Genomic DNA, 17290 nt, shown 5'->3' with positions numbered 1-17290 from the left:
GAATCATTTAAATTAGGCACGTTCCCGCGCCGAGCGTAGGGCGCATGCTCCGTCGGGAAACTTTCCCGACGTGCATTGCGGCAAATGACGTCGCAAGGACGTCATTTGCTTCAAAGTGAACGTGAATGGCGCTGGACGCCATTCACGTTCACTTTGAAGCAAATGACGTCCTTGCGACGTCATTTGCCGCAATGCACGTCGGGAAAGTAAAATTTAAACCTCGCGACGCGGGAACGACGGGTATACGTAATATTGGCTGCCCCTGCTGGACGCCATTCACGTTCACTTTGAAGCAAATGACGTCCTTGCGACGTCATTTGCCGCAATGCACCTCGCGACGCGGTAACGACGGGTATACGTAATATTGGCTGCCCCTGCTGGACGCCATGCACGTTCACTTTGAAGCAAATGACGTCCTTGCGACGTCATTTGCCGCAATGCACGTCGGGAAAGTAAAATTTAAACCTTGTGACGCGGTAACGACGGGTATACGTAATATTGGCTGCCCCTGCTGGACACCATTCACGTTCACTTTGAAGCAAATGACGTCCTTGCGACGTCATTTGCCGCAATGCACGTCGGGAAAGTAAAATTTAAACCTCGCGACGCGGTAACGACGGGTATACGTAATATTGGCTGCCCCTGCTATTAGCAGGAGCAGCCTTACGCGAAACCCGACGTACGCAAACGACGTAAACTGCGTACGCAGGGCTCGCGTAGGGTTGTGAATCGGCGTTAGTATGCAATTTGCATACTATACGCTGACCACTACGGGAACGCCCCCTAGCGGCCAACGTAAGAATGCAGCCTAAGATATGACTGGCATAAGAGCCTTATGCTAGTCATATCTTAGGCTGCCGTCGGCGTAACGAGGTTCCTGAATCAGGAGCATTCGTAACGCCGGCGCAAGTAAGCAATTGCGCTGCGTAACTATGGTTACGCAGACGCAATTGCTTCTTGAATCTACCCCACTGTCTTCTAGAGCAGTGTCTCTCCCAACCTCATTCCTCAGGTACCCCCAACAGGCCATGTCACACATACCAAGCCATTGCCATTGGTTCAAAGGCTGACTGCATCTTTTGGAACAGGGATATGCAATTAGTGGACCTCCAGCTGTTGCAGAACTACAAATCCCATGAGGAATAGCAAGACTCTGACAGCCACAAGCATGACACCCAGAGGCAGAGGCATGATGGGACTTTTTGTAACAGCTGGAGATCCGCTAATTGCATATCCCTGTTTTAGACCACGTTTTATTCATATTTGGGGTGTAACGTGACATGGTGCCAAGTGCCCCCTCCCCTAGATGTCTCATGTTATACCCATATCTAGGGTGTAATGTGTAATTTGGTGCCAAGTGCCCTCCCTTCTTACAGCTGGCAGGGTATCATCTCCCCTGGAGCAACCACAGTTGAGATCCATGAATAAATAGACTAGTCCCATCCGCCATCAAGGAGTATTTCTGAATGGAACACAAGCACAGTGATCTCCACACTTGTAGGCCATTGATACTTCCTCCAGCTCTCTAATTAAAAGTCCAAACCTCAGTACAGACATAGGCCCGGATTCACAGACAGCGGCGCACATTTATGCCGCCGTAGCGTATCTCCTGTACGCTACGCCGACGCAGCGCAGAGAGGCAAGCACTGCATTCAGCAAGCTATTGCTCCCAAAGCTGCGTCGGCGTGGCGTAGATTTCGAGGGCGCAGGCCGGCATAGGTGGAAGTGGGCTTGCCCCATGCAAATGAGGCGTGACCCCATGCTGGTTTGAGAGCCAGACAAGTACGTTGAACAAACTGCGCATTGCGTCGTGTCGTGGACGCATCCCCGTGCGCATGCTCATAACCACGTCGGAACAACTACCTAAGATACGCCGGATCACTGCCTACACCATGAACGTAATCTACATCCATCCAGACACACGTCCAACGCAAACTACGTAAAAACCGCCGGCTTCTGTTCCCCGATTCAGACCTTTACATGTCTGCTGCTGGGTTGCACCTCCTTTATGGGGCTTAACTTTACGCCGGATGTACAACTTACGCGCACCTCTCGTAGCCTGCGTCAGGCGGGCGCAGGTTCGTGAATCGCCGTATTTTCCTCATTTGCATATTTGAATGGCTAATCAATGGCAGCGCCACCAAGCGGCCAGCATAAATGTGCGCCCACCCTATGCCGGCGTAGGGAAGTTACGTCAACGGAATTAAGCCTGTTTTTAGGCGTATCTTAGTTTGTGGGTACGGCGCACAGATACGACGGCGCATATTTGCACTTACGCGGTTTATCTGGAGAAACGTCTGCGCAAGTGCTTTGTGAATCCGGGCCATAGAGCTGGAGGAAAAGTCTGCAGGAGAATACGTATCGGCCTAAACTGAAGAAAAAAATGTTTTTTTATATATTTTTGGGGGATATTTATTATAGCAAAAAGTAAAAAATATTGAATTTTTTTCAAAGATGTCGCTCTATTTTTGTTTATAGCGCAAAAAATAAAAAACGCAGAGGTGATCAAATACCACCAAAAGAAAGCTCTATTTGTGGGGAAAAAAAGGACGCCAATTTTGTTTGGGAGCCACGTCGCACGACCGCGCAATTGTCAGTTAAAGCGACGCAGTGCCGAATTCGCAAAAAAGGGCGAGGTCCTTTAGCTGCCTAATGGTCCGGGGCTTAAGTGGTTAAACACATTACGGATTACGGGGATAATTTTCGGCGGCTGAGACATCCGCACAGCAAATCTTTCATACGTAGACCCCTTGATGATGTTTATTGTATAATTAACTGAATTCAATTGTATCCTTTGAGTACGGCTTTTGATATTTTATCTCCTGGATCTCTTTGTAGTGGATCACTCGTCACACAGAGTACCTGCATTTTATCGGTGTATATAGCGGATTACCTGCAGTTCAGCTGTAAAAACACTACAGATCTATATGTAAAGTGACAACTCACCAGCTGCATATTTGATACCATGTTTTCCATCTGTATGGAAGTTGTGGCTATTGGCTGGGGGCTCCTGAACACTGACCCTCCGAACCACTGGGCTATTAGGAGTAAAACCTGTGAAGGATAACAATAAGGGTCACTGGAAGAGTACCAGGGCAATACTTCCCAAGCCGCAGACAGCTTCGTCTATAGTCCTGTCCTCTTCACATAACTACATTCTAAACTGTGTGAATAATCTCAAACTGGAAAATTTGGAAACAATGTAGCATTCTGACAGACCTGGGGGGGGGGGGGGCCCTACTTACATTTTCCTGTGTCTTCCAAAATTTCAACATCGGAAATAACAGAAAAATCTTCATTCGGAGACTCCTGTTTAACGGCCGTGTACTCCCCGAATCGGTCTATAAACTTGCCTAGAACAATAAGGAACAATGGATGACACACAAATCTTGGAAAAGAGTAACAAAGTTTCCTGTACACTGGAGAAGATGTAAAGAGAGGCCCGGGTTCACGTAGAAGCGCGCATCTTTGTGCGGGCGTAGCGTATCCTATTTACGTTACGCCTCCGCAACTTTGACAGGCAAGTGCAGTATTCACAAACCAAAGTTGCGGCGGCGTAGCGTAAATAGGCCGGCGTAAGCCCGCCTAATTCAAATGTGGAAGATGTGGGTGTGTGTTATGTAAATGTATTGTGACCCCGCGTAAATGACGCTTTTTATGAACGGCGAATGTGCCGTCCGTGAAAGTATCCCAGTGCGCATGCTCCAAATTAACCCGCAAAAAGCCAATGCTTTCGACGTGAACGTAAATGACGCCCAGCCCTATTTGCGAACGACTTACGCAAACAACGTAAAACGTGAAGAATTCAACGCTGTTCCGACGTCCATACCCAACATTGGTACGCCTCATCTACGCCTCATAGAGCAAGGGTAACTTTACGCCGGAAAAAGCCTTACGTAAACGGCGTATCTGTACTGCGACGGACGGGCGTACGCTCGTGAATAGGCGTATCTAGCTGATTTACATATTTCTAGGTGTAAATCAGCGTACACGCCCCTAGCGGCCAGCGTAAATATGCAGTTAAGATACGACGGCGTAGGAGACTTACGCTGGTCGTATCTTATACAAATTCTGGCGTATCCGATTCTTTGAATCAGGCGCCAAGATACGACGCCTCACACTCAGAGATATCTCCTATGTGAATCTGGGCCAGATTGTGATATTTTGTGTGTTTGTTTGCCCCCCCCCCCCCCCCCCCCCCCCCCCCAAAATATTGAGCAACAGGATACAATAAATGTTGAGCAGCCTGTTTCTGGTTACTATTGCCGGTTCCAATGGGATCGGACAGTGGGATATATATATATATATGCGCGCACACACACACAGTATATATATATATATATATATATATATATATATATATATATATATATATAGTAGGGCAGAGGACGGTGTCAGTAGTGCAGAGATTGGTATTAGTAGTTTATTTTTATAATTTTTTATTACTTTTTTACAATAATTATTTTTTTAATTGTTCCAATATTTCTCTACAATAATGTATTATAAAAAAAAATTTATTGGGAGCCTAATTGGGGGCTTTCATAAAATATCAGGGGTCTAAACCCCTGATGTCCCACTCCTGGGACAGAGATTCCCCAGTCTCTTTCTCTGCAGCCAAGCAGCAGGGGAAATCTGCACAGCACAGGCTGATTGATTAGGGTGCGCATGCAGATGTTGAGCACAATATACTCCTATACCAATATAGGACAGCATAATAAAGGTGAACTAACCTTTAAAATGATAATAATACAGGGGGGGGGGGGGACAGCAGGGGATGGAAATCCTGGAATTTCAGCGTTTAGTAGTGGTTTACCCTCCTCCGCCCCCCCCCCCCCCCCATTCATAAGTACCATCCCTGAGGTATGCACATAGTCCATGGTGTATCTAGACCAGGGGTGTCAAACTCAATTTCATTGTGGGCCGCATCAGCATTACGATTGCCCTCAAAAGGGCCGGTTGTATCTAAGATTAGATGTCCAGCTCATCCCCTCCCCTTACATTAGATGTCAAGAGCCACCCCACCATCAGAAGTTGAGTTCCCCACTCTCCCTTATATCACAGTGCACCCCCTTCCCTTATGCTGATACTGGGAAGAAGATGGATGCATTGCTTGAAAGCAGAAAGTAAGGGTCTGGAGTAGGACCAGAGGAGGGCGAGGGCCACATGAAATGGCCTGGAGGGCCGGATTCGGCCCGCGGGCCTTGTGTTTGACACCTATGATCTAGACTATCCACTCAATCATAAAACTGACACAAATGCATAAAAACACACACAGTCTTGCTTTGGCGATATCTTACTTGTGCTGGGGAATGACACGTTCTCTCTGCCGTTCTGGTCGTACGTCTCTGTGGCGCGCTGCTTCTCACCGAGCTGGACCGTTAACAGAATGTCGGGGTTCACCAAAGAACAGTCTGGGTCTAAAAACATTAAGGGAACAATGAGATCAGATCCACTCTTACAGTAAAGAACCTTCTATGTAGTTTAAGGTTAAACCACTTTTCTTTTAATTTTAATGAGTGGCCACGTGTCTTGTAAAAACTCCCTTCCACGAAAAAGTTTTCTCACTATTGTGGGGTGACCAGTACGGTATTTGTAAATTGAAATCACATCCCCTCTCAGGCGTCTCTTCTCCGGAGAGAATAAGTTCAGCGCTCGCAGCCTTTCCTCATAACTAATATCCTCCAGTCCCTTTATTAGTTTTGTTGCCCTTCTTTGTACTCGCTCTATTTCCAGTACATCCCTTTTGAGGACTGGTGCCCAGAACTAGACGGCATTCTCCAGGTGCGGCCGGACCAGTGTCTTGTAGAGCGGGAGAATTATCGCTTTATCTCTGGAGTTGATCCCCTTTTTAATGCATGCCATGTGGTCAACTGTGGCATGGATGGATGTGAATGGTTGATTGTTCTCTCTTATGCTCTGAGGTGCGTTCTGGAGTGGCATAAAATGTAAACGTTCAAGTGCAGCAAAAATACTACTCAGCCCACCTGAACCTGCGACATTCACGTTTCCATTCCTACCACCGACGTGGTAACTTTTCTGACAAGGCTCCTCTTCCGGCTGTATCCGAAGGAAGTTATTAGGATTTAGAATCACAAAGCCTGCCAAAAAAATAATACATTTGTAAAGATAATAGAAAGGTGACCCTTTGTTCTTTTTCAACTTTTCACTCAAAAATGTAAAACGTGAACGCTATACACCCCACCCCCTCTCTGTCCCCGCTGCACGAGCAACAGTCTGGGTATTTGAAAGCCCCGTTCCTCTTCCTTGTCTTTCCTCAGGGCTTCCAAAATGACCAACAATTGCCCCGCTTGCAGCAGATTTCAGAGGTGCAAGCGCCGTGATTGGCGACAAGAGGCTCACTATCACAGTGTTAATTTTGACATCGAATTTCGATTTAGTTTTAATCATAGTCTTTTGACTAAAATGGCATTTTAGTTTTAGTCGTATTTTAGTCATTTGAATTGTACTAGTCATATTTTAGTCCACTAAAATCTCCAATACATTTTAGTTGACTAAAATCATTTTAAATCGACTAAAATCACCAGTTAATTTTAGTCCACTGAAATCGAATGGGTTTAGTTAAATTGTAATGCATTACTTGAGCATCTCTCTAGAATTTCCAAACTCAAATGATTATATACTCACGGAGTAAAAACTCGAATAACTTTATTATTTCTGGTATTAAGGTTTGAACATGCGCTACAGACACAGATTTATCCGTTGTGATATGTTTTAAGTTTTAGTCGTATTTTAGTTATCCAAATAGTTTTACAAAATAGTGTTAATTTCAATGACGAAAATATTTTCGCAGATAAAATTAACACTGGATTAGACCCCGGATATTTCACCAAAGCCCCCCAAATGGGGCTCCTAAAAAATAAAGAATAAATAAAATTGTAAAAATTGAGAATCACAATTTTTTTGCTTAGAATAAAGATCACGATTCTCTCACGATTCTAGCGGTATAAAATCTTTTACATTTATACAAAAAAATTTGGGCTAACGTTACTGGTTAGTTTTTTTTTTTTTTTATTCATTCAAATATTTTTTTCCCCAAAAATTGCATTTGAAAGACCGCTGCGCAAATACAGTGCGACATAAAATATTGCACCAACCGCCATTTTATTCTGTACTAAAAACGATATATATAGAATGTTTGGGGGTTTTCAAGCAAAAAAAATGTAATTATTTTAACTTGAAAAGAACTGTCAGAAAAAGGTTTGGTGTTTAAAGCCCTGTACACACGATCGGTTCGTCTGATGAAAACGGACTGATGGACCGTTTTCATCGGACGAACCGATCGTGTGTGGGCCCCATCGGTTTTTTATCCACCGGTGAAAAAAAAATAGAACCCGTTTTTAATTTTTCTTATGGTTAAAAAAAACGATAGAAAAAAACGATCGTCTGTGGGGAAATCCATCGGTCAAAAATCCAAGCATGTTCAGAATCGAGTCGACACATGCTGGGAAGCATTGAACTTCATTTTTCTCAGCACGTCGTTGTGTTTTACGTCACCGCGTTGGACACGATCTGATTTTTAACCAATGGTGTGTAGGCAAGACTGATGAAAGTCAGCTTCATCGGATATCCGATGAAAAAATCCATCGGATTAGATTCCATCAGATATCCGATCGTGTGTACAGGGCTTAAGGCCCCTTTCACGCGGTCGGACCGTTCAGGTCCGCCTGTCAGTTTTGACGGCGGACCTGAACGGCCGCTCCATGCATCCCTATGGAGCGTCGGATGTCAGCGGAGACATGTCCGCTGACATCCGACCCGATCCGCTAAAAACAGACGTATGGGGACACGTCCCCATCCGTCCATAGCTGTCCGTTTCCATCAGATCGCTCCATAGGAGACAGCCGCGCCCGACAAGCCCCTCCCCGCTCAGTGAGCAGAGAGGAGCTTGTCCTTTGTCGGTTCAGCGGAGATCTGCGAACTGATTTTCTGCTGAGCTGGCGGGAGCAGGCGACGGAGTCCGCTTGTGTGAAAGGAGCCTAAGTGGTTAAAGGGGTGTTCCACTCATTTTTAATGTCTATTAAAAGTCAGCAGCTACAAAAAGTGTAGCTGCTGGCTTTTAATAAACATACACTCACCTGCTCCACGTTCCAGCGACGCGCCTTCATTCTAAGTGTGGGCACCCGGCCGTGACAGCTGTCGGCTTCACGGCCGGGCACCCACTGCGCATGCGCGAGCGGCGCTGCGCCATTTGATTGGACAGGCGATCACCTGGGACCTGTCACGTGTCCCAGGCGATAGCCTACAGGAAGGGGCTGCCAAAAGGCTTTTAGACTATTCGCCTTTGCAGCCCCTCGGCGAAAGGAGGAAGTGGGACAGAAAGTCCCACTCCTCCTGAAGCCCCCACTCCCCCCCAAAAAAATGACATGCCAAATGTGGCATGTAAGGGGGCGAGGAGTGGATTAAGTGGAAGTTCCATTTTTGGGTGGAACTCCGCTTTAAACGTTCCTAATTTACATACAGAAGACTATTCCTTTGATGTAAAAGTCAAATTGATACAATGTTTAGACTTAACATTCCACTGATAGATTGTTTTTAAAACTCGGCAGACTGCCCAGACTTTGACTTTTGGCTGAGACCAGAGAGACAATTCTTTGCACACCAAAGTGCAGAGAGAAAATTCTTTGCATACCAAAGTTTGTAAAACCCTGTGTCAAGATGGCAATGGCAATAACGATTCTGGACGATTCATTGTGCAGCTCTACACTGTACTGTCATGAAGGTAAGTTTGGCATGCAATGAGCTAGGGTTGTCCCGATACCGATGCTTTACCGATACTTGTACTGTCGGCGGTGATCAGTGCACGGGGAAGTTACAAGCACCGCTGACTGTCCCATGTCCTCCTCCAGCCCCCCTCCGTTTTGCTGCAGTCTGTCTCCCTCCCTCCATGTCCCCCGCCATGTTTCTCTCTCTCTTCGTGTCCCCCGTGTTTCTCTCTCCCTCTGTGTATCCCTCCGTGTATCCCGCCATGTTTCTCTCTCCCTCCGTGTATCCCGCCGTGTTTCTCTCTCCCTCTGTGTATCCTGCCGTGTATCCCTCCGTGTTTCTCTCCCCTTCCGTGTGCTCCTCCTCCACCCCCTGGAACTGTCAGGATGGAGAGCGGGGTAGGAGCTGGTAAATCCGGCTCCTTACTGCTCCGAATGGACAGAGTTGGTGATCACTGACTCTGTCCATTCACATAACTGAAACATCGTAACCTGTGATTACAATGTTTCAGTTTATGAATGAAGAGAAGACGCTGTCTTCTCTCCATTCATTTTCATTGCAGCTGATGCTGCTGAGAAAGGGACTGGGGAACATGTGTCCCTAGTCCCTTTCTCTGTCTAAAAGGGGAGATGTCAGAGGTCTGTTAAGACCCCTGATATCTCACCAAAGCCCCCCAACAGGGCTGAAAATAAGAATAAAAAAAATAAAGAATAAAAAAACAAAAGAATAAAGAAACAAAAGAATAAAGAAACAAAAGAATAAAGAAACAAAAGAATAAAAAAACAAAAGAATAAAAAAACAAAAGAATAAAGAAACAAAAGAATAAAGAAACAAAAGAATAAAGAAACAAAAGAATAAAGAAACAAAAGAATAAAAAAACATTATTGTAGAAAATAAAAAAATAAAAAACACACTGACACGGTCCACCCCCCCCCCCCCCTTAAAAAAAGAAAGCATTATAAATAAATAAAAAATGTAAAAAAAATGTAAAAAAAAATGTTAAAGATAAAAAAAAAATACTGACACATGTGCCGCTGTCACATGAGATTAAAAAAAAAGTATCGGTATTCAGTATCGGCGAGCACTTGAAAAAAAGTATCGGTACTTGTACTCGGTCTTAAAAAAGTGGTATCGGGACAACCCTACAATGAGCCCTTACAAGTCAATAACAATAGAAACAGATCATTAAGAGGCCTGGGTTACAAGCCTGTTGGAGATACAATACCCAGTGAAATTAAGATGCCATGAATTTCTTTGATGACGCCAGTGTAGAGATCCTTCTGCCATCCTTCCAACTGCTCCCACTCCTTTTCCGAAAAATAAACCGCGACGTCTCTAAATATCACCTAAAACAATGAAAGTGCAAGAATAAGAATCCTTCTTGTTTTATAGAAACCGCAATTAAAAAAAAAAAAAGCTCTCTCCTTCCTCATTGGCTCAGAGACAGCAGCGGGAGCCATAGGGTCCCACTGTTGTCAAACACAGTGAGTGAACATAAAGTGGGGAGTGCGGCCGCTGCTATTGCAAAGAATTTTTATTAATTTTTTCTTAACGCAGGGAATGCATTAAAGTGGATGTAAAGCAATGTAATGTTCTTCACTGTGGCGCCGTCATCGATCGCGTGTTCCCTTATATAGAGAATCACAATCGATGACGTCACACCTACAGCCACACCTCCCTACAGTTAGAAACACAGATTAGGTCATACATAACCCCATCAGCGCCCCCTTGTGGTTAACTCCCAAACTGCAATTGTCATTTTCACAATAAAGAATGCATTTTAAATGCATTTTATGCTGTGAAAATGACAATGGTCCCAAAAATGTGTCAAAATTGTCCGATGTGTCCGCCATAATGTCGCAGTCACGAAAAAAAAAAAAAAAACGCTGATCGCCGCCATTAGTAGTAAAAAAAATAATAATTAATAAAAATGCAATAAAACTATCCCCTATTTTGTAAACGCTATACATTTTGCGCAAACCAACCGATAAACGCTTATTGTGATTTTTTTTTACCAAAAATAGGTAGAAGAATACGTATCGGCCTAAACTGAGGAAAAAAAATGTTTTTTATATCTTTTTGGGGGATATTTATTACAGCAAAAAGTAAAAAATATTGAATTTTTTTTCAAAATTGTCGCTCTATTTTTGTTTATAGCACAAAAAATAAAAAAAGCAGAGGTGATCAAATACCACCAAAAGAAAGCTCTATTTGTGGGAAAAAAAGGACGCCAATTTTGTTTAAGAGCCACGTCGCACGACCGCGCAATTGTCAGTTAAAGCGACGCAGTGCCGAATCGCAAAAACTGTCCGGGTCCTTTAGCTGCCTAAAGGTCCGGGTCTTAAGTGGTTAAAGCGGAGGTTCACCCTTTAAAACATTTTTTGACATCACACAAAGTCGCGCCATCCTACCGACACAATGCCGGTGTTTTTTGTCAGCACATACCTCTTAATCCCGATTTTCACCTCACCGCGATCCCGCGGGAGTGGGCGTTCCCAAGCACTGCCTGTGATTGACAGGCTTCCGAACGGCGCATACTGCGCGTCACAGGTTGCCGACAGAACCCGAACGTCGGTGCGCAGGCGCCGTATAGAGCCGCACCGACGTTCGGGTTTTTTCGGCAACCTGTGACGCGCAGTATGCGCCGTTCGGAAGCCTGTCAATCACAGGCAGTGCTTGGGAACGCCCACTCCCGCGGGATCGCTGTGAGGTAAAAATCGGGATTAAGAGGTATGTGCTGAAAAAAAAAAAAAAAAACACCGACATTGTGTCGGTAGGATGGCGCGACTTTGTGTGATGTAAAAAAAAAATTTATAGGGTGAACATCCGCTTTAAGGACTGCCGCACGACGATATACATCGGCAGAATGACACGGCTGGGCACAGGGATGTAAATATACGTCCTTTTCAAGAGCCCAGCCGTGGGTCGCGAGCGCGCCATATATCGTCCTGCGGCGGTCCTTAAATGGTTAATCTGGCCAACAACAAATTTGCCAAAAAAAGCATAAAAAAAATGCAAATGGCATGTGCAAAAACCCAAAACACAAAGCAAAAGGTACTGCAGAAACTATCAAAAGCAAGCTGCATAGGTGTGAACCGAGCGTCATTTATGGGCTATTAGGGGCCAACGTCAGAGCTGCTCTGCCAAACAAAGCTTCAGAATATCAGCAAGCAAGCGCCACCCCTCAGTCCAGGCACTTTATACCTTAACAGCATGTTTGTGTACAACAAACTCCCATATTTCATTTCTTACAGGTTTATAGCAACATGCACAGCAACTGAAGCTTGTTAATTGTTAAAAAAAAAGGAATAAGTACATCGTAAAAATGGTTCCCGGTTTATAGACGGCTTTAATGTGAGCCGCTTGTAAACAGGCCACGCCTTACAGATCTGCACTATTAAATAGCAGAGCGTGGAGAAGGAATGCTGGAAAGTCACACCTTTTCTTTGTGATACACGTCTACAAATACAAACCGTTTACATTTTCCTTTTCTATAAAGAAAAACTTTTCATGGTATAAATCAGCCTCTCTCATTCTTTTTTTTTTACCCCGGAGGGACCCTTGAAATAATGTTCAGATCTCAAGCAACCCTATTAACCACTTAAGCCCCGGACCAATATGCTGCCTAAAGACCCAAGGTGTTTTTACAGTTCGGGACTGCGTCGCTTTAACAGACAATTGCGCAGTCGTGTGACGTGGCTCCCAAACAAAATTGGCGTCCTTTTTTCCCCACAAATAGAGCTTTCTTTTGGTGGTATTTGATCACATCTGTGGTTTTTAGTTTTTGCGCTATAAACAAAAATAGAGCGACAATTTTGAAAAAAAAGCTATATTTTTTACTTTTTGCTATAATAAATATCCCCCAAAAACATATATAAATTTATTTTTTTCCTCAGTTTAGGCCGATACGTATTCTTCTACCAATTTTTGGTAAAAAAAAACGCAATAATCGTTTATCGGTTGGTTTGCGCAAAATTTATAGCGTTTACAAAATAGGGGACAGTTTTATTGCATTTTTATTTTTTTTACTACTAATGGCGGCGATCAGCGATTTTTTTCGTGACTGCGACATTATGGCGGACACTTCGGACAATTTTGACACATTTTTGGGACCATTGTCATTTTCACAGCAAAAAATGCATTTAAATTGCATTCTTTATTGTGAAAATGACAGTTGCAGTTTGGGAGTTAAACACAGGGGGCGCTGTAACATTTAGTGTTCACTTGGTGTGTGTTTACAACTTATGGGGGGTGTGGCTGTAGGTCTGACATCATCGATCGAGTCTCCCTAATAAAAGGGATGACGCGATCGATGCGCCGCCACAGTGAAGCACGGGGAAGCCGTGTTTACATACGGCTCTCCCTGTTCTTCAGCTCCGGGGAGCGATCGCGACGGAGCGGCTATAAACGAATAGCCGCGCTGTCGTCCCGGATCGCTCCCCGAGACTTACCGACCTCCGCATGTACCGGGGGGGGTCCCGATCGGACCCCCGACCCACGTCAAGCAGAGGACGTACGGGTACGTACATGTGCCTGTCCGTGCCATTCTGCTGACGTATATTTACATGAGGAGGTTGGCAAGTGGTTAATATGAATTATCGGAAGCCAGGAGGGAAAAATGCCCCATGTGTTGGTGGTGAGTGGCAAGGATGCCCCCCCCCCCCCTTATAGACCGTTTAAAAATAAAATATTTGGTGCCATGCGGCTGGCTCTGCCAAGTGGTGTTGGTCCTGGAACTAAGAGGGGCCCCATCGGATGAGAGGTCAGTCAGTCACAACTCAAGGAACCCCCGACTGAAAATGGTTGATATAGACAAATCCTACCACGACACTTGAGGGCCAATTCATGTCTTTGAGTGTCTATTTTGGACCCGGACCTTCCCAAACCCAATCAGCTGACTGCTACAGTCCTGACAAGCCGTGTCTTAATAATTCTACAGCTCACTTTACATTGGTGATCAGTGGGAAGAATGTTCCTTACATTGGTGATCAGTAGGAAGAATGTCCCTTACATTGGTGATCAGTGGGAAGAATGTCCCTTACATTGGTGATCAGTGGGAAGAATGTCCCTTACATTGGTGATCAGTGGGAAGAATGTCCCTTACATTGGTGATCAGTGGGAAGAATGTCCCTTACATTGGTGATCAGTGGGAAGAATGTCCCTTACATTGGTGATCAGTAAGAAGAATGTTCCTTACATTGGTGATCAGTGAGAAGAATGTCCCTTACATTGGTGATCAGTGAGAAGAATGTTCCTTACATTGGTGATCAGTGGGAAGAATGTTCCTTACATTGGTGATCAGTGAGAAGAATGTTCCTTACATTGGTGATCAGTGGGAAGAATGTCCCTTACATTGGTGATCAGTGAGAAGAATGTTCCTTACATTGGTGATCAGTGAGAAGAATGTCCCTTACATTGGTGATCAGTGGGAAGAATGTTCCTTACATTGGTGATCAGTGAGAAGAATGTTCCTTACATTGGTGATCAGTGAGAAGAATGTTCCTTACATTGGTGATCAGTGGGAAGAATTTTCCTTACATTGGTGATCAGTGAGAAGAATGCTCCTTACATTGGTGATCAGTGGGAAGAATGTTCCTTACATTGGTGATCAGTGAGAAGAATGTTCCTTACATTGGTGATCAGTGAGAAGAATGTTTCTTACATTGGTGTCAGTGGGAGGAATAGTGTCCCATCATTGGTGTCAATGGGAGGAATAGTGCCCCATCATTGGTGTCAATGGGAGGAATAGTGCCCCATCATTGGTGTCAGTGGGAGGAGTAGTGCCCCATCATTGGTGTCAGTGGGAGGAATAGTGTCCCATCATTGGTGTCAGTGGGAGGAAGTGTCCCATCATTGGTGTCAGTGGGAGGAATAGTGCCCCATCATTGGTGTCAGTGGGAGGAGTAGTGCCTCATATCAGTGGGAGAAATGGTGCACCAAGGGCCGAATAAAAACAAGAAAAGGGCCACATCTGGCCCGTGGGCCACAGATTGGAGACCACTGGTCTAGTATATGAGAACACATTGCCCCGGCATGCGCTTTGACTTTCATCCAGTTTATTAGGCCAAGATTTGCAGCTTACCGTAGGAGACACATGGCCAGCCATGTCGCTTTCTGCTCCTTCTACTTTTTGGCCCGAAGAGCAAGAGCAAATCTGCAAGTCTATGTGAAGATCGGAGCGACGTCCAACAATGGACAATTCTCACTAAAGCCTAGAGAGAGAAAGAAAAGAAAATGTTATAATTTATCACACAACATGTCAGATGCCTGCAGGTTACATTTTTTAGGAGTCCATTTTTTTCCCTTCCACCAGGGGTTGCAGGAAAGAAAATCGCTTGATTCCGTCCTCCGGCCGGTAATTGAGGCTGCGGCTTTGCGGCCTAAGCTTCCTTCTGTGAAAACCGGAAAGCCGCGGCCTCATTTACTGGCGGGCGCCAGGTCACAATTTCTTGTCGCAATTGCGACCGGGCGCCCGGATTTTGTCGACCCTGGCAATCTTTATAGTTAGCTCAGCAGCTGAGGAAAATTGGCAGACTGCCTGTTTTTTTTTTTTTTTTTTTTGACGGCCGTCGGCTTGAGCAGAGAACTCTGCATAGAATCGTGAAAATGCTTTGTTAACCACTTCCATACCGGGCCTATTTTGGCACTTCTCTCCTACATGCATAAATCATAATTTTTTTGTTAGAAAATTACTCAGAACCCCCAAACACTATATATGTTTTTTTAGCATACACCCCAGGGAATAAAATGCCGGCCATTGCAACTTTTTATCTCGCACAGTATTTGCGCAATAATTTTTCAAACGCCTTTTTTGGGGGAAAAAAACTGTTTTGTGAATTAAAAAATAACAAAACAGTAAAGTTAGCCCAATTTTTTTGTATAATGTGAAAGATAAAGTTACGCCGAGTAAATAGATACCCAACATGTCACGCTTTAAAATTGCCCACACTCATGGAATGGCGCCAAACGTCAGTACTTAAAAATCTCCATAGGCGTCGCTTATATTTTTTTTACAAGTTACAAATTTAAAGTAGAGTAGGTCTAGTGCTAGAATTGTTGCTAGCGCTCTAACGCACGCGGCGATACCTCACATGTGTGGTTTGAACGGCGTTTACATATGTGGGCGGGACTTACGTGTGTGTTCGCTTCTAAGGGGCGTTTAAAAAATTTTTTTTTTATTTTACTCGATTTCTTTTTTTCACACTTTTTTTGATCACTTTTAGTCCTATTACAAGGAATGTAAACATCCCTTGTAATTAGGGGTGCGCATCTTCAGTGGCCTCACGATTCGATTCGATTACGATTATCATGTCAGCGATTCGATTCGATTCGATTCCGCGATGCATCACGATGCATCACGATTAGAAAGATGGAGGAGTCTGGAGATAGGGAAGAATGAATTCAAGAATAGGAAAAGAAGGATGGAGTAGTCCGGAGTTGGGAACTAAAGGATGGAAGAGTCCAGGGATAGAACTGAAGGATTGAGGGGTCAAGGGATAAGAACTGAAAGATGGTGAAATCCATGGAGATAGAATGCAAGAATCCGGTGATAGGGAAATAGGAATCCATGAATAAGGAAAAAAGGATGGAAGAATCAGAGGATAGGAATGGAAGGCTGGAAGAGTCCAAGAATATTATTAGATGAAAGAGTCTGGGGGGGGGGGGTGATAGGAACTGAAGGATGGAGGGGTAGGTCCAGAGATCATTTTGTTATTATAGAATTATTGTTTAGGGTTTAGGGTGTGGGTTGGAGCCTATGAATGGAGGTGAGTTGGGTGAGGGCTATGCGGTGGCCATTGGTTTGAATAGGGAGGTGGAGGAGGAATGGGCTGGGAGCCATATCCGTCTGATGTGTAGTTTGAGTGATCAGGAGTAGTTTGTGACATATATAAAAGGTGGGGGGGGGGGGGAGTTGGGTGAAAGATAGTGGGACCTGCGGGGGGAGGAAGGGGCTGTGAAGGACATAAGGCAGTTTGGCAGCCAGCTAGGGAACATGCTGTCATATCTGCATTAAAGACAAAATAAAGTTGCCGCTGTATGATTAGTTGGCAGCTAGCACAAGGTAGTGAATATACAACTTTAAATAGACCATAAAACAAAAAAAGTGTGCAGTGCTTTGCGGTGATAAATGTACAAAAGAGTCTTATTAAGTAGTGAACAAATATAGTCCTGAAATATATTTATATATAAATCTGATCTGATTGAAAGAAATCTTCTGTGTATTCAAAGTAAATCCAGTGCTGAGTGTGCTCTGCTGTGTTTAAATCATTCCTGATTTCTGGTGAATGATTTAAACACAGCAGAGCACACTCAGCACTGGATTTACTTTGAATACACAGAAGATTTCTTTCAATCAGATCAGATTTATATATAAATATATTTCAGGACTATATTTGTTCACTACTTAATAAGACTCTTTTGTACATTTATCACCGCAAAGCACTGCTCACTTTTTGTTTGTATTGCCCTATCTACATTATGGATGCAGTCTGCCTCCCCTCTTACCATGTCAGTCCTTTCAGTGTCCTCCTCACGGCCCCCTCACCTGGCTCTACTGCTGTTCTGG

General features: G+C 44.4%; 1 protein-coding gene across 1 annotated transcript in view; it reads right to left on the bottom strand.

The window, feature by feature from the left end:
- Positions 1 to 17290, bottom strand: part of LOC120915713 (zinc finger protein 567-like) — a 45912-nt gene that overhangs the window by 9452 nt on the left and 19170 nt on the right. The window contains exons 2-7 of the mRNA XM_040326450.1: positions 14807 to 14936; positions 9950 to 10070; positions 5985 to 6098; positions 5298 to 5417; positions 3246 to 3353; positions 2947 to 3054 (exon numbers count right to left, since the gene is read on the bottom strand). Coding sequence (XP_040182384.1) covers positions 2947 to 3054; positions 3246 to 3353; positions 5298 to 5417; positions 5985 to 6098; positions 9950 to 10070; positions 14807 to 14830 — 595 coding nt within the window. The 5' untranslated portion in view covers positions 14831 to 14936. The remainder of the gene's footprint in view (positions 1 to 2946; positions 3055 to 3245; positions 3354 to 5297; positions 5418 to 5984; positions 6099 to 9949; positions 10071 to 14806; positions 14937 to 17290) is intronic.

This window comes from Rana temporaria, chromosome 10 (genome assembly GCF_905171775.1).
Source record: "Rana temporaria chromosome 10, aRanTem1.1, whole genome shotgun sequence".
Classification (NCBI taxonomy): Eukaryota; Metazoa; Chordata; class Amphibia; order Anura; family Ranidae; genus Rana; species Rana temporaria.
This window is presented reverse-complemented; position numbering and strand designations above follow the sequence as displayed.